The sequence below is a fragment of the Anopheles stephensi genome, chromosome 3, assembly GCF_013141755.1.
Source record: "Anopheles stephensi strain Indian chromosome 3, UCI_ANSTEP_V1.0, whole genome shotgun sequence".
Taxonomy (NCBI): domain Eukaryota; kingdom Metazoa; phylum Arthropoda; class Insecta; order Diptera; family Culicidae; genus Anopheles; species Anopheles stephensi.
This window is the reverse complement of record NC_050203.1, coordinates 15,801,487-15,824,898: the sequence shown is the minus strand read 5'-3', so window position 1 is coordinate 15,824,898 and position 23,412 is coordinate 15,801,487. Positions and strand designations below refer to the sequence as shown.

At 45.1% G+C, this 23,412-nt stretch overlaps 1 protein-coding gene across 10 annotated transcripts in view; it reads right to left on the bottom strand.

Moving 5' to 3' along the window:
• Window positions 1-23,412, bottom strand: part of LOC118509818 (collagen alpha-1(XVIII) chain) — a 189,726-nt gene that overhangs the window by 41,812 nt on the left and 124,502 nt on the right. For 5 of the 10 annotated variants that reach the window (XM_036050971.1, XM_036050970.1, XM_036050975.1 and 2 more), the window contains exons 6-11: window positions 14,737-14,802; window positions 3,020-3,253; window positions 2,885-2,899; window positions 1,895-2,056; window positions 1,617-1,808; window positions 1,337-1,366 (exon numbers count right to left, since the gene is read on the bottom strand). In XM_036050971.1, coding sequence (XP_035906864.1) covers window positions 1,337-1,366; window positions 1,617-1,808; window positions 1,895-2,056; window positions 2,885-2,899; window positions 3,020-3,253; window positions 14,737-14,802 — 699 coding nt within the window. The remainder of the gene's footprint in view (window positions 1-1,336; window positions 1,367-1,616; window positions 1,809-1,894; window positions 2,057-2,884; window positions 2,900-3,019; window positions 3,254-14,736; window positions 14,803-23,412) is intronic. The other 5 variants (XM_036050976.1, XM_036050979.1, XM_036050977.1 and 2 more) reach the window with 3 other exon arrangements.

Genomic DNA, 23,412 nt, shown 5'->3' with positions numbered 1-23,412 from the left:
GGTGTGTGATGCAAGCAATGTTGCCCTGCCAGTGTCTTGCGTTGATTGTGCCGTTGGTTGCTAGCCCGGTATCCAAGCAACCACCGACCATACATACCTGCTTTCAATTGTACGTCGTCGCTAAAACTGTCGCTTACGCCTGTGTCTTTATCACCCGTTCCGACATCTTCTTCTACTCGGCAACCAGCACTTCCTCACTGCTATAGCTTGTATCATAAATAATACTTTATTGGTAGGACACACACGTGGTGAACCCACCTCAGTACACGCTTCCTTCACGTTTCTTTGATTGTTCTACCTTCTCCTGCAAACGTTGCCGACCGGGAAAACTAACTTGTGCAAAGACGGTTGCTTCACAACCACCATCATTTGTCTTGTGCTGCTTGGATTACACAATGGCTCCCAACACCGACTGGTCCAACTTTTCTTCATCTGTCAAAAGCTTCGGCTTGACTTCTGTTCGGTTTCAAAACAAAGTCCCTAGAGGGACGCGAGCCCTGGGGAGCTCGGGTGGGTGGGAGTTGAATAAATAAAATGCACACAAATTGAATAAAATTAGATTTGTCATTTTTCAAAGCTTCGTTCCGCTCGTTTACCCACTATTTTTCTTGATCATCTTTTCTTGAGGGATGCTCTGACGAAGTACGATTAGCTCTCGTTCGATTGTTTCGCTTCGAGCGAGTTTGATGGACATCCCAGGTCCGGATCGGTCTTGGCTCTCGTTATATTTACAGTGCCTTATTTAATTACCTCAAAGCAAGCAAGCAACCGGAGCAGCACTTTGCTGTAAACTATTTCCTATCAAACTATGTGCACCGGTGGCTCCAATTGCTCCGGAGATCCGCATTATGATCGTTTAACCACAAATTAAATTTTATCGAGGAAGCTTCCCGGTGCGTTTACGCTAGCGCGAAGAGTTTATCGCAACCCACCGAAAATGAAAGTTTCCCTTACGGAGCTCAAATTTGCACCGGATAGGAAAAGTTTAGCCGGGCAAAGGCGGAAACTTGGTCTACCGTGAGCATCCATTTGCCGGGTCTTTCTTCGTTAAAATTAGTCGCATTCACTGGTCGCGTTACCCGTACGCAGGCAACCTGTTTTGTCGTTGGTGCTACTCGGTGTCCGTAAAGTTTTGCCTGTGTCACACCAGTCACAGAGTAGTCTCTAAATTTAATTATGGTGGAGATTTAAGCCGAGTCTCCAGACCAGACACCAGAAAACAAAAACGTTATACATGAACATAAATGGCATAATGGAAAAGAATTACACGCATCGCACAACCCCAACTTTCTCCCCAGCGGGGTTTCGCAACCCATATGATCCCACACCGTTATACCTTGAACATCCGGCTTGGATTCCAATTGGTCTAGAAAAATAGTTAAGTTTTAAAAATGGTTATGGTATTTACAAAAAAAGTACAGAGATACAGAGAACGGATAGAGAAAGAAAGATAGAAACACCTCGTACGGTTAGTAAGGTCGCGCTGTAAGGTAAGTTGGTTAAATGGCTGGTTAGCGGCTTATTAAGGCTGTGCGGCACGGACGCCGCACAAACACTACAGTAACAAGCAGCGGGTTAGTAGCTTTAGTTAAAAGGCAGGACAGTGGATTACTTACATCGTAGTTCTCTGGAAGCCCCGGAGGACCGGGAGGTCCGGCTGGGCCCGGTACACCGGGTGCCCCATCCAGCCCCGGTTCCCCCTTGCTTCCCTGGAGGCCCTCCGGGCCGGCGGCGCCCTGGTCACCGCGGTCTCCCTTGTCGCCCTTCGGGCCGGAAGTACCACGTTCACCCTGCGGACCAGTGACGCCCTGGAAATGGAAGAGAGAGAGAGAGATAGAAAACGAGAGATCGTTAAAACGCTAGTGGATGGAAAGGATGGGTTCAGTTAGCTTACCGTTAGACCCGGAGAACCAGTCTTTCCCTCTTTGCCGGGCATGCCCTGAGGGCCGCGTAGATACTCGCGCAGTTTACTGTCCATTTTGAGCTCCTCGATGATGAGGGACGCATTGCAAAAGCATTGTCCCCCGTGCTTTCTGTTTGGCAGTGTGTCGTAGAGCTGTACGGGGATAGAGAGAATGGGAGAAAAAACGGTGTTTAATTACATCATTTCCGACATTGTTTAATGCTTCCTTAGTTAAAGATAAAAAGCTTGAACACAACTATTTTTACCATTTATTATACACCTAGTAGAAATATCATACTGGTACTAAACTAATTTAATAACAGTAATTTCATTTTCCCTCAGCTATAAATATATGGAAGGAAACCACCGCTTGTTTCATTCATCCTAAATGCTATAAATGGCCCTGTCTTATAAGCTGCGAATCGGATCATGCTGAGTGTTAACGTCTTAAGACGTGTTAGATTTTTTCCTGGCCTGTTGATTCTATTTTTGCTAAGCCATTAATCCGGCCTAAAAATAAAAGCGCCTAAAGCTATGCAATTCGCTCGAAACAAACATTCTCTTTAGACATGAAATTCGTGGTATATCACCCTAATTGAACTGTAGGGGAACTTAAAATCAAATTTAGATATTTTTATAACAAATGCCCTTGAAAGCGGAGGGTTGTTTCATTCTCAAAAAAGTTTATGACCTTTCAGCTTCTCGTACCTTTTAATTAAAGACGAATTTTGACTTATGCGACTCATCTGCTACCCTATAAATGGCTAAGCTTCCAGGCTACTAATCATTTCACCCTTAATATCTGATCAAGAAATATTGCTTACAGTTCCATCTTTAATTCTTTGTCCTTGTATAATGAGACTTTAAAACTATTATTCCTCATTCAAAAAACGTCTAAAGCTATGCAATTTGCCGAAATAACACTCTTCAACGAAGTGAAAAGCTATTTATTTATTATTTTGAAAATTTATCAAGCCTTACCTGTGAGAACCGTTTCTGTTATCGTTCCCCAGATTGGTTAGCATCGTAACGGAAGCGTTAAAAGAAGCGTTGCGTATTAAAATCCATCACCCGGGTTAAGAAATCAATCACACCGCCTAAACGCTAAACACTTACCAACTCATCACCAGACCCATCGCCGTCGAAGTAGCCGCCACCCTTCGGTCCTGCCGCACCCGGTGGTCCCGGTGGACCCGGTGGTCCCTGGGGTCCCGGCGGTCCCGGTGGCCCCCGTATGCTCTCCCCCTTCGCTCCCCGCTCACCCTTGTCGCCCTTCATCCGGTAGCCATACTCGGGCGGTGGTGGTGAAATCATCGGTGGCTCGTTGAATCCATCGTCGTCACCACTTTGCTGTTGCGCGCGGGGAAAAGAAGGAAGTGCAAAAAGAGGTTAAGATTAAATGTCAAAAAGTGAAAAGGAAAAATCGAAACGCAAACCCCAACCCCCAAATGGATCTCAATGGGGGGAAAACAGTGAACCAGGTTATTGATGTCCGGGAGACGAGATTTTAATCGAGCCATTTTAAGGACGTGATAAGCCATGTTAGGACAGGGTAAAAACAACGGGCCCCACCCCAATAATGGCGGATTGTTTAGGGTGGTGTCCTGCGAAGGGTGAGCCAACATTAGGAAACATCGTTCATCGCTTTCGGTCGATTGAGCAGATGAGAGAGCGAGCTGGATTAGCGTAATTAGCCGACGATATTAATCGTTCACGGGGGTTTGAAGTTTTTCCGTGGGCTCGCGCCAACTTCCAGCCCAATTCCAGGTCAAGCGATTTGTGCATGGTGGAAGAAAACGGACCGATAATTGCTTTTCGAACAGAACGAGCGATGAAAGATTTACCACCAAAAATCATTCAATCGTAGAAATTATTGCTGTTTGTTTGTGTGGAAGTATTCGAAGTCGATTTTTGGTGGTGTGTGTATTGAAACTTTTTCCCTTCTGTAGGTGGGCAGGAAGGTTCCGCTTAATTTATGCTGATTAGTTTGATCCTCATTTTGGGGTCGAGTGCTTGGGAAGGCTAATGAAAACCGATTTCCCTACGCACGGTACGTGCTGATTGGGTGAGGTTTTGGGCGATCGTCGAGGCAAATACGCCTTTCCGCTGATTGGTGGGATGGGATGGTGGTCCCAAAAGTTAGGTAAGAAAATTACAATTCCGATTCGTTTTGGGATGAAGTAATTTGTGGGGATGATGATGACGATTATGTTTCAATTGCGAATCGGATATCGATTGACGAGGCAGTTTGGGCAAGGCAAGTTTGCTTGAGCGAACGTTGATGGAAGAGTTTAAAACTGATTGTAAACAAGCAATTGCACGGCAAGAAACATTTAATTCCAACCTTCAAATATTTTTACAGCATTTCTTGCACGAGAATGTTCAAATATCCTTCTTGGAAGGCTCGAAACGGCTCGAGCTAATCCGACCGAACGGTAGAAAAAGGTGTGTAAAGTTTCGGCCAGCTTAAACGTCTTAGGTAGGCAACCACTCCTCAACCGTCTAAGCTGGTGGTTAAGCCGTAGCATTTATTTTTGCTAGAAGAACCGACGATTTATTTTCGTAGGGCGAGAAAAGAAGTAGAAATGGTTCCTTGAAAAGGAGACTGCTGCCAAAAAAAAGCCCCAAAAAGGACCTCCTCTTTTTAAGACACAACGATTTCGGAACCGATGAAATGCTTGCTGTAAGCGTGTCGCAACAAGGGAACATGAAAAGCGAAACATTAACGCTCCAATAAATTTAAATAGCTTTCGAGCGCGCGAAAAGCGAACGGGGCCGAGCTGACATTAAAATTTTTGCACTGGCTTTAAGTGGAACTGGAATGGGATGCTTTTTTTCCTCTCGCCTGTGTCAAGCTTTCCTCTTCATTGGTATGCAGTCACTGGCGATTCAATCCGGCGGGAATTGTCTTACGCCCGTTGTGGGCTTAAAGCTCGTCCGTCGTCTTTTTATTGCTGGTGATGTTCAACATGCTTCAACCGAACAGAGAGAAAGAAGCCCGAAGAAATGAAATTATTGGAATGGGACACTAACGGCAATGCTAGCGAAAAAGCCCCAACAAAATGAACACTGGAAAAAATGGGGAAGAATGTGTCTTCCCAGGCAAAGAACACGTCCATTTGCCCGGGACCAAGCTTTGGTGGAAGACCGTGCTCTGTTTCTTTTCACCGTGCGTTCCAATCCTTCTGGATTATAGGTTTGGAAACGCGCCGGGACACAACTGACCAGTGCAAAGGAAGAAATTAAGAAAGTGTCTCCGTACCGCACGGGAACTTGTCGTTGGCAGCTGGGAGGAACGAGCTGCGAAACAAATTAAAATCTAAAGCTTTCGTGTGGAGTGTTTGGGTAGGACAATCCAAGCGGTTGCACAATAGAGAGAGAGAGAGATAGAGAGAGAATCGCAGTTGCTGTGAATGTGCTAGTCAGCCAGGATTGTACAAGAATTGGCAATTAAAAAACCTTTCAACCCAACGTTTGCCGGCGAGCGAAATTGAAAATATCTTCATCGTGGAACGCGATGAAGGAAGCAATATGTTTGATGAACGGGGTGTGTCCAGTGAGCGAGCGTCCGGGATACATGGAACAAAAGCTCCAGGATCGCTCTGTGATCGTTGGTCCGTTCATTTTTAATCTTGCCTGGATTGGCTTTCCGCGTCCGTAGCTTGTGCGGCACTCCGTTCAAATATTTGTTGAAGAATAATTAAAAGTTCGCCCAAGACGAAAAGCTGTAGCTGAAGCTAGTCAAGCGAAACGACGCTCTCAAAGGATGTTTTTCGTGGGTTCAGTGAAGCAAATTTTGGGCGACAACCCACCGCGACTTTTGCGTAAAGATATTATCGTGCAAATTTATTAGCAGCAATATTGCTTCCACTGGTAGTGGAATATCATTAGCACTGATCGGTCCCCGGCCGTACCCGGAACGTCCCAGCTCAAATCAGCGCGTCAGTTTGACAGCCCGTCGGTCTTAACCCGTGGAGAACCGCACCCCGTTAACCCTGGTGGGCGAAAAGTGATCACCTTTGAAGGTGATTCTTTGAGAGAGAGAAAGGGAGGGAGTGGCCACTCAAGAAACCTTCCAAGAAATTCGGAAGACGGCCCACGGTCTGCTACGATTCCTGGTTGCGGTTGTCCACAAACAGGCCGCCTTCGCGTTTTACTTGGTCCGGGCTCGGGCTCAAACACTTGTCAACACTTATGCTAACCGTCTTACGCCCGCCCTTGGTTGCATCACCGGGGGAAGGTCGGTAGCACTGAGCGGACCATGGAACGGTCGCGGCGGGTGGCCGATTTGCCCAGGTTCGTAAGTGTGTTGAAATAAGTTAATTAAACTCACCCGCCGCGTGGGACTATAAAGTTGTTAATTTAATTTCTTCCCTTTAACCACCTTTTTCGGAGGACTTCCCGGGGCACTCTCTCTACACACACACACACACCTTCCGGGTTGCTGTTGTGAGCGAAACCGAAAGCCGCACACTTTTTCTTCGGAACCGTCGTACGCTTTTGTACCGGTGTTGGAGCCCAAGTGAAAAAGGATTAGGTTGGGCGAGTGTGTGAGTGTGTGTTGGGTTTTTTCCTCCTGTACCGGTCGGGCACACCACGCTCCAAAAGGAAGAATACCACACGGGAACAGTACAACTTATTTAACGTATGAAGCACAAACTTCCGACCGCATCCATTTATGTCTCGGGTGTCCTACATCTTTTCCGGCGAGTACTCCGGACTTGAAAGATGGCTGGGTGGAGGATGTTCTTTCTGCTCCAGTGGGAGACGTTGTGAGTGTGAGTGTTGTGTGCTACATGTGTAGTTTCCCCCTTTTCCCCACCATGTTAGTAAGCTCCCGGGGCGATATCCATATGGTGGCAGCCGGAAGATGATGCTCAAGAGTCGCTGTCATATTTCTTTGTGGCGGTACCCATCCTTATCCTCCGTAATCCTCGGGTGCATTTGAGGTGTTGAATTTGGGTCGGAGAGAGAAATGATCGTAGAAAATGGAGCTGAAAACGTATGTAATGCTCAGTGTCTGTGTCGTATTTCGTAGCTGCGACAGATATTGGAGGACTGACTGCCGTACCGTAAGTAGGTCTGCGGCAGCAGGTACAGCTCACAGATCACTTTTAATGCAGTTATCGTCGTCTAGCTGTGTTCATTTGACTAGGTTTATGTGACTGGAAGCGTATATTGTGTGTTCATGGGCCACTTGCATACCACTGTAATCCGCTCACAGTCGCATTGATGGGAATAAGATTTGCAACCTATTTAACTACTCTGAAGAATTTGAATTCTTGTTCAAGTAATGAGAATTGCACTCTAAGAAATCTGATTTGTATTAATCTTTTCTTTACAGAAATTGAATGAAAGTATAAGGAGGGTTAAACAGTCTACTCTATCAAGAACGGCGAGCATCTGGATGATTCTTGAAATTACATGGTTTCATGGAATTTTATATTTAATAGGCAAAATCTTAGACCAAAAACCTAAAGCTTTTAGGTTCAGAGAAAGCATGCCAATGAAAATTAGAAATACGGCCATCCTATATTCAAGATCAATTCGCATCCAGACTTATCTCCCAGTACTCAGGACTCACTATCTAGTTACGGGTACAATCCCAAGACCAATGGCAGACTAGGATATTTGAGATTTTAAAGCCAATTAATAAGAAAAATTAAACAGTTTCAGCAGAGAACTGCGGTGGCGTTTTAAATATTTGTTGGCAAATTGGGGCCCCTATGAGCTAGAGATTAGATCAAAAGATCTACCAACCGGCTGATCGAGGGTGTCCCTGAGGTTCAACTCCCAGCGAAGCCCATCACACGAGCCCCTAATGCGAGTGTTGGTTTTGCCATCCAAGGTGCAAGCCAAGTGGATACTTTGAGAGCCATACTACTCATGTTGGGATAAGTAAGCAAAAGAAATTTGATGTTGGTAATACAACTTAAATATCTTAATATGATAGACAAAGAAAGAAGTTTTCTTCTTCTTGGACTATCTCGGTCCCAGGTCATGCCTCCTCCCTTTTCTGACTATTATTGATGCCAAGTTGTTAGTTAGATAGTCATAACTCACGATGGGGGAACTTTCCGGATGGGAATTGAATCCTGATCTTGCTGTGTGAAAACTGGCTCCGTTGTCGCCTTTACTACCGAACCGCAGGAAGATCTACGATTTCGATTTTAAGGAGCCTTGCAACTCTGACAGCCATCTGGAGCCAAGCAACTGTGAACGATTTATTTACCGTTCTCTTCTTTTATCTCTTACATAATTTGATAACAAAATAGCTCCGCCTTGATGTGATTTTGCAACAAGTGCACAGAGCTACAGAAATATGAACAAATCAACCCGACCGTTGAACACGTAAGTGCCATTATAATAAGGGTATCAAGGGCATCAAGCCCAACGTGAGCGTTACCTGATCTAGATCACACAATATAATGATGAGGATGTTCGGTAACTGACACACACACACACCTAAACCCACATCCACACAAAACAGTGTGGGTCGGTGAGTTGTGCCCTTGAAACTTATCTCCCACTCACGCTAAGGTTCGTTGACAAGCTTTTAGTGTAATGTTTCCCATCGCTTCCCATGCTCCCCAGCTTGGTAAGGAAAACCTGCGTAAGAGGAATACTATGGCAACACGGTGCCGGGCTGAACCTTATGCACGCTCGACCCTATCGCAACGCTTCGGCTTGCGGTAGATCCTATTTACTGCCTATTATCGAAACAGAATGCGAAACTCTATGCATGCTCGAAGATGAGCAACATTCCAAACATTACAACCGGTGCGTGTGTTGGACCGAATTTTCCGATGCGTGTTTTTTGTGGAAAGGCGGGAAGGCAGGGATAGCTTTATCTAGTTGTGGTAGCAGTGTTGCCAGGTAGTGATAGCCATTTCACCGCACATTATCGGGATGGAAGAATGTAATGAAATTTGCCGAAAATTGGCTCCTCTGACATACTGAACACTATCCGGCAAAAACCTTCGAGATGGGGCACGCACGCTTCAACACGGGGACCTGCGTGCGTTTCAGATAGGGAGGAAGGGAGATTTTTGGCAATCAAAATCCACAACCCCAAATGTCAAACGATCGTCTAAGACTGTGTATCTGGGTAGGTAGGTATCGGTTACGTCACGGAGTTCCGGAAAGCACCTGTCATCGCGACTGCTTCTCGCCGGCAGCTGTCACAGCTTAGTGAGTGTTTTTTCGGGGAGGTTCAGCGAAGTGCAGAGGTGAAGAAGTCATAACACACGACCGAAATGCCGGTGTTTGTATGTGTTGCTATTTTTCCAGCTAAAAGTGAGGCTCATCTGCACGTTCCGACGTGCGATGCGATGCGAGGAACAGGCACCCGCATATTTGATCACCGAACCAAACGAAGGAGACACGGCATGATGGTGGTTTGAAGTAGCATCCGTGTCCGCCCTACCAGTTGGCGTATCTTTGTCTCCTCCTGGGATCACTTTTCACGCATCCGATTTGCAAGTGACGAGGAGTTCGCCGTCGTCAAGAAGAAATTTAATTCTCGGTACACATTTCATGCCTATCTACACATTTGCAGGACCCACGCACCTGACTCGACAATGGATCCGAGATGTGATGTGAGGTTGGCATCCTCCTCAAAACCACAGCCACGGTTCGTTTATTGTCAGCTTTTTTCGGGTGTACCCAAACCGGTTGATAATTTCCGCGAAAGTCATGGCACACACGCACACACACACCGACAGCTCGCGCTTTTGGCAAGTTGCGGTATGCTTGTCGCGTTTGATGGAATCCGGAAGTTGTGCCGACGGTTCGTTTAGGCTGCAGTCATGCGTGTGCCGCGTGTTGTGTTCGCCGCAGTATGTATCTACCCATCGACAGTGGGACCCCCGGCCGAATGTCGGTGGTTGTTGGCTGGTATCAAGGTATAAATTTTATTGCCCAGGTCGTAAATCGAGCATTGCGTGTAGCGAAACCGTTGTTCTGGGGGGAAAGAACCGAAAAGAACACAGCTCAACCTGGTCGATGGTGGGTTCAGGGCGTGTTGTGAATGATGGTAATTTTTGAATTTTCTTCGTAGCCCAACACACACACACACACACACACATACGTAAGAGAGGAAATTGGATCCCTTAAATGGTGCTGTCTAAGCTTCTTTATGTTGGCGAAGCGTGCTAGTGGTGCTTTTGCAGCAAAACGAGCATTATGCCGCGTGGTTTTATATTGCCGGGCCACAACACACTAGCACGCTGTACATTGTCTCTAACAAGCGATGGAGTGGGCAGACGCGGAAACACGAAGGCTAATGAAGAAGGTAAGACAATTTGGAAGAAATTTGTACCAACTTTTCCCTTCCCCCAGGGTTGAACCGGGTGAACCGATACGAGATAGCTAGTTCTTGAACATCATATTCTTTTCCCTCGGCTAGTACACACACCCAAACACACACTTTCCTCGCTTCAAGTGGGTGTGTGTGTGTTTTTTATGGTTTAAAGTACGGGAGGAGACGAGCACAATCACGGACCGGTTGGATTAATTACACCTTTACATAACATTTTACGAGTAGTGCACTTACGCCGTGTAGATAAGGTAAAGTACGGGGCCAGTCATTTGCCTGAAATGGGATAGTTTGTGGTGGATACCTCAAGCTCCAGTATCCGTACACATCCCGTTGGAACCCCACAGAAAGAGAGCAGCGTGGAGCATGTGTTGTGGATTCGTTTGATGAGTTAAGTGGATACCGTCATCCCGTTTCCCCGTTTTTTTTTTAATCTGAACCGTAGCTTTATCGTGCCGGAGCAGATCACGCACAGCCGGTCAGAACGGATAGCCGATCCTGCTCAATCGATGGCAAGGCTGTTGTGCGTATTGCAGCCCAGCAGGGGCATATAACTTTGGGGGGGCTTTTTTTCGTGGCAGTAATTGGAGATAATCCAGGGCAGGTGGTTTTTTTTAATGTTGTATGATTTTTCCTTTTTACCCTTAATTTGTGAGTTTTCCTTTTGGGTGTTTGCTTTTGCTTCTGGTGGATAATTGGAATTCGCGGTTACGGATCGAAGAGGTTACCATACGGCATCATAGGTTAATCTGAAGGATTTTGGTAGGGTAAAGTCTGAATAGTTCTGATGTGGTTGGTTTGATTTGGAAGTGTCCTGTTTTCATTTTGAGGTGCTTCGTAAAGAAATCAAGTGGTTCTGCATTGCAAAAAAGGCAAAGACTCCCAACACCAGTTAAAGTACAAATTTTTATTGCACACGTTATGCTCCATTTAACGAGACGCGTGGCTTCGTTTAATCTCATTTTGAGTTGTAGTACAACAGCATGAAAATCCCGAGGTTTTTCCAACCTTAATCCTCAATTTTTCGCAACTGCCCCACTAACTGACTGATTGAATCGAAAATGCAAAGAAATAAAGAAGCGTAGCCCCTAATCTCGACATCTGTTTCCCGTGCGATGGGATGGTCATTTCAACCGGCAATTACTTGCCCAGAACGCCCCGTAATGCTAAGGGTCGGTGCATGACTGCGAATCATTCCATTTGAAGGTTGAGAAGTAAAAAGAAAAGGCGAGACCAACGGGCACAAAAAAAAATTCTCCTTCAAGACCTTCCAGGGATGCAATAAACTGAGGTCCCTTTTTGATTCCTTCTCGGCGTTGCTTGTCCCTAACGCCTTGTGCATTCAAATTATCACCCAAAATTCCTTTCCAATTCAACCTGAGCGCTTGGTCCTTGGTGAAAGCCAATTTAAGGGGGGGCCAGCCTTGTGACAGTTGGTGTAAATCGCACCGTAGGACTCAAATGAGCTGGGCGAGGTATCGCGTGAAGCGGAGTCAGTTCGTAAACAGGTGCTTAAGTCAGGCAAGGAACCGTTCCCTCGATCGGAATGTCCGACTCGTTAGGGTCAAGGTTGGGGGTGTTTTGGCATTTTCTTTGTCGTGTGTTTTTTCTCCCACCGAACTCAGTGTCGTAAGGATATTATTGGGGTGGCGTGAGAAAGAGAGAAACAAGCGATGATCATGGTACGAGCCCACCTCATCAGCTTTTGCTCGATGGTCACTACAGCCATCGTCTGACCGTTGAAGGTGTGCGCTGGAGAGCACGTGGAGCTGATTTTATTAATTTTTCGTCCTTATTTACGTTCCGATGCGGATGCTTGGGGTTTTTCTTATATTTTTTTCTTGTTGCCTTCATTCACCGAAGAGTGCTGGTACTGCTGAAGGCTTGGTTTTATTTTGGGACCACCAGAATATGGTCGGGAAACGGACCGGGTGAGTAAATATGGGCGTTATGCTAACGTTACCGTGTTTCCTCGGAACGGCATTCTTCGGCGCCCGGTGCGCTTTTTTCCGACTGTTTCTGTCGCCGGCCAAAATGACCGATGGGCTCAAGTGCTGGTCCTCGGGAATGGCAGGGGGGGAGGGGGGGGGGGAGGTGGTCCTAATATAAAACTCCAGCCGTGGACCATGGGTTTGGAAACGAAGGGATCTCGCAACCCGTGCCCAAGGGCGCGTTGGGCATGTCCTAAACAAATTTAATTAACTTCGCCCATCGACGGTCGTCGCCCGTTTGCCGAAAACACACACACACACAGACAAACTGCTGGCGGAGTAACGTTGGCCATTTGAGTTTGACGAGACGGTGCTGACCCTTCCCACCGTAAGCTGTTGGACGGAAGTGGGTAACCGGCACGTATCGGCACCGAAAATCAACTGGCTGCGTGTGCACTGGCGAGAGGACGGCAGAAAAAAAAACCCAAAATCGGAACAGTGATGCGGTCGAAGTAAAACAAACTGCGTCCGGGATTGTAACACAACGGAGAATGAAAATGGATGAAGTATAATGCTTAAAATGGGAAGCCAAAACAAAACACACACACACACACACAGAGAACGAAACGAAAACCACACCAGCTCTCGTGTGTATCTAAATAAATGACAAAAGCAACGGCTCGATGGTGTGTTGCCGTTCTGTTTACGCACGCAATTGACATGCTGAAGGGCAGAGGGCCATTTTTTGGCGTTGTGGTGTTGAAGCCGGAAGTTGGCGGTGTGGTCGCGAGGACACACAACGGCACAAAGGAAACAATCTGCGCGGCGGCTCGTAATTTGGCTTCGGATCCGAATGGTGAGCAATTGGGACGATGAGGAATTAGTTCGCGAATGGCCATTGCGTTTTTATTCCCGGTTTTTTGTTTTTGCTGTGGGAATGAAAGATAATTTGTGCCAATGTGCCGTTTAGGAATGGTATTTGGGAGAGGGTTTTTTATGTGGGAGGAATTTTAAAGCTAGCGAGGAAATGGCAGCGTATTATTCGGGGAACTACATTTTCTGGAATGTCACAAGAATTTTTGTTTTAATTCTTGCTAAACGAGGGCAGCATTTTGATGATGATGTGTATCGAAGTTTAGCTTAGGATTCCAAATGATCGCTTTAATAAGAATTTGCTGTGTTAAATCGCAAGTACTCATTCCACTAAACGACAATCGTAGCGAAGCTTTAATTGAAGCGTTTCGGGATTGTTCGAGGATGTTAAGATGAAATCAAGAGAGTTCATTTGCGTTCATTTAGGCAAACATAGGTGGCATGAAGTAAAGCAATTCGACTAGCAACAGTATTACAAAAGATAATCGTAACCAGTTTTATAAAATGCAACCTGTAAATGATCTTTTTTTGAATCTCTTTGCCGTGCTATTTTTGTCACACTCGTAAGCCGCTTAGTGCTTAATGCCCGTGCATTGTTTTTCCATTCAATTAGCAATCGTCAAATGAAGTACAAAAGAGGATTTTTTTCTGTATCATTCACGCCATTAAAAAATGGCGAAGGTTGAATATAGTGCAGCCCTTCCCCATCATACTTTGTGATCTGTTGTATCATAAATCATTTCTAACATGATACAGATGGACGGACGGTAGTTTGCATTCACTGTAGCCAGTTTTTTTTTTGTTCTCGTTCTCCCCCTCCCAGCAATGTGTTTCACACCGACAGCCGACTCTTGATTGAATGCTACGGTCAATAAACCATGCTCAATAATTAATTGACACGAGCTGCCGGGCGAACGGCAATTGAATGATAACTAAATCGATTGAGTTAATAAACCGGCAAGCAGCGGGAACGGCACAAATTAAATCGAACCGAGCGTGCGTTTGCAATGGCGTGCATTTAATTCGTCGTTTTGGTAAACTGGGCAAAGCTGGGCATTAAGTTAGGCCGGGATGCGTGCCGGACCCGGTAATCCATCCGGTGTTGGTTTGCGTGCGTTTGCTGCATGACATGTTCACGCTGAAGACAAACCCCCCCCGCGTGGAAAGTGGTCCGGTGTGAACACAGTTTTAACGATACCATTTAAATAATTGTATCACTTTTATGAGTGGATTCCTGTTTTTTTTGCGCGCGTGTTGATCGCTGGTGTCGATATGACGGTTTATTCAGTGTAAAGTGGAAACGATGAAAAGGGATGATGTTGTTTGATGATGTTAAATAGAATGATTTTAAATCAGTTAAAAAGGATTAGTAGATGAAAGAGTATGAATGTTTCCTCTTTTTACAGATAAGTTCGCAACTTCGTTACTTCACAGTTGATACCAGGAAGCCATCTGCATCAGACGGTGGTGTTGCTGGGCCTCTTCTAATTGTTTTCCACCATATGCATCAAAGAATTTTTGAACCTTTGCCAAATGGTACTTTCAAACCCCATTTAAACTAATTTTAAAACACATACCCAGACGCAGATACTTCTAGAGCTTCTCCCTTAACGCTAAGCCCGATTTATGGTTAGTTAAAAGCCGCATCGATGAGCAAAAGCGATTAAATCCCCGGTCGGCAAATGCACTTTGCTGTCCGGGCAGCTACTTACGTCATACACCATCTCGGAATTAAAGTCATCGCCGAACTCATCAGCCGAACCGAACTCATCGTCAATCTTCAGGACACGGGGTTTTGTTTTATTTGTGCAACACAGAATGTACACAAAGGTGCACAACATTTGCAAGTGCCATGAAAATAAGAAATAAAAGAAGGAAATACAAAACAAAAGAAGAAAATTAATAAAAAAAATTGAAATAATAAAATAATAACTAAACATAAAGGAAAAAAACTGAAATATAAAGTTATATTCGAGTAACATAATACGATAATAATAATTTACAATGCTCTCTCCCTCACAGGCATTGATTTAGAAATTAGCTTCATACTTCTGCCCTTTCATCGTTGTCTGTTCTGTGTATGGGTTTAGTGTAATCGCACCGGTATGGGTTAGCCTTTCGCCTGTCGCCTGGCGACACGGTGTAGGCAACCAACAGCAGCTAGCAAACAGGCTCGTTTAGCTCATTTAGCTAGAAAATCATACCAATCGGTCCACCGGTACCGGCTAAAGCGTTCGGCTTACACCGGCTTATGCTATCGAATCGAATTAATTGCCCGCTCGGTTCGTAGAAGCCATGTCCGTCCACCGGGTAATGGGTTGCGGGCAGTGTGCCGTCCCAGCACTGAGCCATCATTTTCCAGCCGATTTCTCACCGCTCCCTGGGTTCGTTTGGCAGCTTAAGAACGGGAGGGGTAGGCCTTCCATTTGCTAGAAGGCGCACACGTGCCAGTACATTGTTTCACGACAGATTGTTTGCAAATTCAAAAGAATATCAAATCTTCCAGCTACGTTCCTGTAGCCGGAAGCCTCAAATGTAGAGCAAGGTGTTTCCGTACCGAGAATGCTTGTTCGGACGCGCTTTTCTTTTCAATTTCAAAAATTGCTGATACAGGAAACGGTCTTGATGTGTAACCGGACCAAAAGCACAGGAGTCACCAGCGCAAGAAAGGGAACCGGAATGGGATTACTTTCTCGAGTAACTTTCCAAGAAACACATACCGAGTACACCGATAGTTTTCAGGATGTAATCTTTCTCAGAAAAGGGCCTGTTCGAAGACAGTGGCGTGCGTGTGTCTGTGCTAAGGTTAGATAATCGTAGCCCGGCTCTCTCGTTGGCAGGAAACTCAATAGTTACCTTCCATACATTACGCCTTGTGTGAGAGAAGCCGGAGAGGGAGTTGGTGCAGTGGGTGTAGTAGTTTGAAGGATACGTTCCATACACTCGGCTCAGGGTAATAGTGGTCAAGTCATGGGGCCAATTTTCTTTGCCGATGATTTCTTTCGATATGGTTACGTTTGGGAGGGTCAGGGCAAAATGAAGTGGCTTCGGATCGAATCGATAGCAGCACAGGACCACCCCGACGTAGCCCGGGTTAATGGGTTCCAGACCATTGGAAAGAACTTTATCACACTTGCCACACAGATGAAATATGCTGCCGTTATGTATGCCTTGTGCATACGGACTGTGTGGCATGGAATGGGTGGGCGGACGGAAGGTAACCTGCCCAGTGTCAGTGGTATTCGAGCGTGAACTCTACACGAACGTTTACTTGCTGAAGTGTCGTACGAACGTGTTGTGGAATTTTGGACCATAATAAGTTTCTCCTTCTGATTGGAACGCATTTATTGTGGCTGAAATTGTATGCAAAATCAAAAAAAGTAATAAAAGAAGGAATGGACAATAATAAAATATAAGCTTGGGTAGAATTTAAACACTTTAGACCTCAATAACACATCGCAATGAATCGAGAAATTCAGAGCTTACAACTATAAAAAGCAGGGTTTTGATCGAAATTTTCTAGAAATATTGATCGAGAGTATTTTTTCGATTAAAATTCTACCTTACTTTACCACAGCCAAAGCAAACAAATCGCGACGACTCCTTCTACAGCCTCGATAAAATATATCTTCAAGGAAGCATTCGCCCTACTGTGCAAAACTAGAAACACTCCTGCCAATGCAAGCAGACACGCCACCTTGAATAAACTTGCACCGATCAAACTTAAATCATGCAAACATAGCGTACGGTTTGCGAAGCTTCTTCGTTGGAAATTAAAACTGTTCTTACCCAAACCCAAGGCCCAACCAAGAAAGTTGGATTTCCTATCGAGAGCTTCTATAGGTTCAATGAAAACGTCTGTTGCTTCTAACGGTGCCCCGGCACCACACCGTATGCAAAGTAACGTTCGATTGGATGGAAAACTCGCCGCCGAATCGAAAACGGGCACTGGGTAAATGAAAAATTTCACCTTTCCCAACTCACTCGGCTACTCTATTGAAACGCAGCTCCGAAGCTAGTTCTTGATATTGCGATTCTGGTTGGCAAAAAAGTTGGTCCAAAAATCACTGCCTCCGCTACCGAGTTTCTCCCTCGAACTCACATTCTCGGATTGAGTGTGGCAACGATGGACGTGTGGAAAACACCCGGCAAACTAAGGATTGGAGAAATTCATTTCCAACAACATTTCCGATTCATCACTCACTGGGCAGCAAAAAACCGAAAGACATACCCAAAGAGGTGTATAGATGCCGAAGGTGATTTGCCTCTGACACACAGCTGGCGTACACCTGTGTGTATGACCAGACGGCACATCACAGTTTTATCACCAGACCAGACTAGCCTGGACGAGGTGCCCAGAGGCCAGCTGGTGGCTGCATTCGGGAAACGGATACAAATGATGATGGAATGGATGAATGATTTTTCCTCCGCAGATCGGCCAGGATGACCCCGGGATGAACCGGGGGAAACGGGTGGTGGAGATCGGGCAGGCGTGTTTGGACCGGCACCATATATATCATTTCGGTACAAATGAGCGAGTGTACATGTGAAAAGTTTCGCCTCATGAATAAAAACACCTGCTTCCGGGGTTGTTGGCGTTCCTGTTCCGGTGTGGGGATGTTTCTTCACCGTATAGCCGTGCCAACGGTGGGCAAAAATGAGTTAAAAGAAACGAGTGCTCGGTGTTTTTTGGCCTTAGTTCCCAGTTCCATTTCGTCGTTATGTTTTCGTATTCCTCTCTCTTTCTCTCTCTCTCTCCCAAAACAAATTATACGAATAAGAAGCATTTTTTTGCCTTCTTCGATCGCCAAGATGAAAAGGGCACTGGCAAGAGGCGGAAAACCTCGCAAATGGAAATGGAACCTGAACCGGCAAAATGAAAAGCTCTTTCTGGCCCTTCAAGTGGCGGGAAGTATTACAAATCTTTGGCAATAAATTTCACTTCCCACTTCTGACGCTGCGTTTTTATGCGATCCATTCCCGGTCGCTCGCTTTGTCGCTCGCCCACCTTTTTGCCCGCGAGAACAGTGATTTGCAGTGGAGGGTTTTTTTTATGTTCCGAAATTTTAGTTCCGAAAGCGTTTTGGGGCGTGAAAAATGGGTTGCGAAAGGAGCTAGAACTCATGTACGGGGATCATACATACATCAGTGAAGGATATTTTAATTTGCTACATTTTCTCTTCTTTCGGTGACGAGTGAGGCGTTTTTTTTTGTTGGCTTGTTTGCTTGCCGCTCTCGGGATCCATTACGAAGCGAGCTGGCATTAGTCATGTTTGCACATGATTGAACGACTCAAACAGACTTCTCCAAATGTCGGGAAGTGTAGGCCGCGTGGCAAACAACGCCAGCTCAATGATCGTTAGTGAAGACGCTGATGATGATGATGATGAAAGAGGAAATTTTCTTTCATCCGTGAATGATTTAAATCGAGAACCGTTTTGTTAAGCCACTCCCGGGTCCCGGTGGCTTGCGAGAGTGTGTGTGTGTGTAAGGGAGTGCCATGTGAGATGAATTGGATGGAGTGCAAGCAAAAAAATGGAACAATTTTTCTTCACTTGAACCAGACACTTTCCATTTTCCACCCGAGACGAACGAGCTCTCTTAAAGACTCCCCCTTAAAGCGGCCCCCCCCACTTGCTCTCCCTGGTGAACACGCGTGGTGAAGAACGCGAATTGGAAGCAATGTCGAGTGGTACAGGAAAAACCACTTCGCGAATTCGCGTGAGATGTTAAATCGGGGGAAAAAAGTACTCCCAGTGCCTGTGGGTTCTGACCCCACCGACAGCAGCAGCAGCAGCATTGTGAAGCGGTTCTTGAGAGGCTTTTCCTTTTTTTGTTGGTGCCTGGTCTTGTTTCCACTTCGTCCAGACGTCGTCTTCGATTCATCATCGTTTGAAGGCAACTTTGTGTGTTGGCGCACACTTTTTTTTGCGTTGTCTCTCTTGATCTCCACGTTGCTCCACAAGACTGTTGACGGTATTGCTTTTGATCAAAATTAAATTTCATTCCGTATGCACAGGCCTGCTCAACGGACCCCCATGCTCGACAGCGCATAGGTATCAGAGTTGATGCTTTTTTTTTTTGCTTCTCTCGTCTGCTTAAGAATTAAATAATATAGATGGCGTATTCGCGACTGAACCGCTCCGCCTCGTCAACTGGTAACGGGCACGAGTGCAAATATTTTATGCAAACGGAAGCAAACGTTCGAAGTTTTGGGAAGCGGGAGCCGAGTTGCTTTGGGGCACTGCCACGACACCCGCAGTCGTGTGACTTTCTTCACTTCAATTCACTCCGATCCGACACGTTCACCAGGTGGAAGGATTGAGCGCAAGGAATACTATGGGATTGAATGTGGTCATAAAACGTACATCATTGCATTAAATGCCGCCATGGGAAAAAATGAATGAATTCTTTATGGAATTGTTCTTTTTTTCTCAGGTATTCTTATTAAGCTTACAGAAAAAATTACAAGAAATTTGATTTGAATTTACTTTATACCAGGAAATTTCCTGTTTTCCAAGCCGTATTTTTCCTTGAACATTAATTATTGGGGCGATCTGGTGGCTGAGGAGATAAAGGCACCGGTCTTCACACGGCAGCTGTGGATTCCTATCGATCATTTCTTACCGTCTTAAACGTCTGTAAGAATTTGATTGTGAAGAAATCTTATTTTCTCAAAGTGTCAAATGTTATAAAAATGTTATAAAGTTAAAGTTATAAGTTAAGTGTTAATGTTATAAAATGTGCCCTTTCTTTGGCACCACGACCTCAAGAGATCTTTTTCCTGCCATTGCGAGCTTCCTTGACTTGATATCCAACAGTTGGGATTGTTGAGATAATTATTAGATATAGGAGCACTACGAAGCGACATAGGAGCTTATTAAGAGTTCCAAGAGCTTTTATGCTGCTTACGTTTCCACATTTAGAAAATAGAAGCTGCTTTAGAGCTTTTTCAGCAGCAGGGGATGATTAGGAGGTAGTTAAGAAAAAATACTCGAAAATTGAACTCCAAAATAAACTATTGCAAGCTACTCTTCTACGTCATCGATTATGCATAACTTCTTCCAAAAACGATGTGCTTCAACTGTCCCTGTTCTTACCCACAGTGCGACAGGTTTGCAGATTTTTTCCCCTTGTTTGACTGCAGTCAACGATTTTTTTTCTTTCTTTCTTCCTCTCCAATTTTGTCCCCGAATCTGTTTTCCAGATATTTTTCATGTCACAAAACAGCAAAAATAAGGATAAAAAAACTCCAAAACATTACTCTTCACTAACGATGGAGGTTGGTGGATGAATTCCTTTTCCTCCCCCCCCTCCCCCCTTCTTTTCTGAGTTTTCGCTCTGGTTCGAATGAAGCTTGTCACAAAACCGGAAAAGCATTTTCATCCCTGATTCTTTCGTACACTTCCACCCTTGTAGATATGCTTGTGAGGCTCGAGTGGAAAAGTGGAAGTGCGAGCGTCTCGCGGCACCGAAAGGAGTAGTTCATTTTATAAATTCATTATTTTCGCACATCACTTCCTTCGCGGCACGGATAAGAGCCCAACCCGAACACTGATGAGCAAAGCATAAAACATGATTCCGACCTCGAACGGAACAAATCCAATGGGGAAGCAACGAGAGCTGTGTGCATTTTCGTAACAGGATTTTATTTTCGTGTTCTAATGAGGAATCGCAGCCGGGAGTCTCATGTGTTCCGTGTCAAATTCACACAGAAAATGGAAGCGAGTTTAATCCTTTTCTTGTGCGACCACACAATGGATTGTGAGATGAGATTGCTGCCAAAAATATGAAACGATTTGAGCAATCGTTTTCCATGACTTTTCAACTCCCGAAGATAACGAACAGTTCAGACAGAATTCAATTCACGCAGAAGAAAGTCAGTCTACAGAGGCGTGCGGGATATAGGCCGCGACGATGACTTTCCTGGCTGTGTTAGCTTCCTGGCCAGCAGCGATTGAATGGCAGAATACAACACTTAAATTGCACTCTCGTTGAACGAATGTTTGGTTCGAAACGGAAAGATGAAATAAAAGTCGAGGCAAAACAGAGGCGATTCCTCCATGTTTTTTTTCCTGCTCGTTGTGGACTAGAATAGGCGGAAGTTTTCCATGTTTCGGCACATCTTTGGCGCGGTAGAACGGCCCTTGAACGAACGAACGACCGGGTTTCCTCTGCCACACGGATGTCAGCATAAATTTCGTATTTTGTGTGTCGATTCTTGTTTGCTTTTGAGTGTTTTTGGGGTTTTCTTTGGAGTTTTGTTTTGCCTCTTTTTCGGGATAATGACAATGTTGTAAATACAATTTTCTCGTCCCCGGTTTGTAGTCTGTGTCGGGAGTGGGAAGAGTAATATTTTACCTTACTTTAGCTACACTTTCAATTGGAATTGATTGGAGCAGGGATCTTTGGGGTTCAGTTTTACATTTCTCGCTTGACGTTGCTGGTGAGCAAATTGGGAAATCGGGGCTTTCGCTGCAGTTGGTGTCCGCTTGATTTGTTTCTGTTGTCTGTTACATTTAAATTCTTTTCTTTGGCGATTTTATCATATAAAAGCGTAACACTTTCATTATAAAATATTCACTTGCAGTTTTCTACTACAAAATTCCCACCGGAACACTTTAACTATCCAACATGATATAAACAGTGGGAAATTATAAGCAACACTACGGGTGCAAAAGCAAACATGCAGCGGGAACACATGCTGCACACACGCTGGGAAATGTAATTAAAAAGTTTAATTAAAAACTTTTATTCACTTCCGGTCACCACCAGCAGTGGCCCCATTTTGGAGCTTCCGGCGCCGACAGGGCCGGGCACCGGAGCACATTAATCTCCACTGCATCGTCCTAATGACCAGGCCCGGGTCGCGTCGAGCAGGTGATTAAGACGGAAAAGAAAACGGCACCGAGGGGAAAAGCGCAATGGAGGTGGCGCTTTTTTTAGCGCTCGAATTTATTTTCACCCATATGAAGTAAATGGGTCGGCTGCTTTTTCGTTTCGAAACTCCCTAAGGATGTGAAGTTTTGGAGTTTTTTTTATGTTCCACCTAGAGGTTCGGCAGTAGGACGCTAGTATAGACCGGACGACTCGATCTAGCCGGATGCCGGATGTTGCTTGATTCGCGCTAAATCATGCTTCCCGGTACGGCACACGTCGCGCAGGTCATTTTTCACGCACCTTTCGTGAGGCGGGTGAGGAATTATGAAGTGAGGAAATAAGATCGGATCACAGACTGAATTTAATAAACATTACATCCTGTTCAAGCGGCTGGAGAGAACGTCATGAAAATCGTAGTACAAGGACCAGAAAACACGCTGCCCTGAGAGTTATCAGCTGGACACGTTTTTGGAGATAGAATCAATGTTATCGTTTTGTAAAGCAACACAAAAACAAGAAAACTACTTTACAACGGTTAAACCTCTCTTTACCACTGTCAAACGGAGGGTGATACGGCGGTACGTTGTTTCGATCAATTTGCAGTAATGGTTGGGAAGCAGTGTCTGCACCATCTGCGAACCCAACTGTACCACTACAATTGTGCACAATGTTCGACATTAGTACTTCGGCTGCTCACACACAGACGAACAAAAAATACTCAAGCAAGCATGAGACGTCGCGGAAGACACACAGTTGGGTCTCAAGTCTGTAGGTGAAAAACGAATAGAAAAAAAAAAACACACACAGCATCCAAACTCCCATTCACTTGTTCCGAGAAATAGTACATTCCGGACCGTCATTCCACCACCGTCATCGATGACTTTGTTTAGCTGCGGAGCAAAATGGCACTGTCAGGTGCTGGTGGGTCGGACTGGCGATACAATGTTCGCTCAACAGTTTCTGGCAACGAGACATCAGATGTGCATGAGTGTGCAGATTGTGCTGAAATATTAATTCGGTAAGAGAAGGACAAGGACTTGCCGGTGGCAAACAGTGACAGCGAGGTACGAAAAAATGCAGTGTCTTTGAGAGATTTTTTTTAAAGAAATTTCTTTGGAAATGTACCGGTAGTTATGGGGAGCAAATATTAAAGCACAATTTTCTTTGCCAATACTACAAAGTCTTACTTGAAGACCATTTTAGAAAAAGTCCCAATTTGCGTCATGCGTATAGCTACACTTGGAAAGTTTTGCTTATTCCATCTTGCTTGCACTTCATGTTTCTCATTTCTAATTTTGGCATCATTTATCTCGTTAAAAACGATGCTTTTGGTCGTTCGTTACCTAGAAGATTCATTTTTATGCACGACAAGGTTCAAGTCCCAGCATCCCCTCAGCGCGATATTTTTAGTTTCTAATCACTGTGGCACCTTATGGCTGTTATTTGGATAGCTCGCGTAAAGAAGTATCTCAATTAGAACCATTTTTTTAGCTCTCTGACCTATCTTT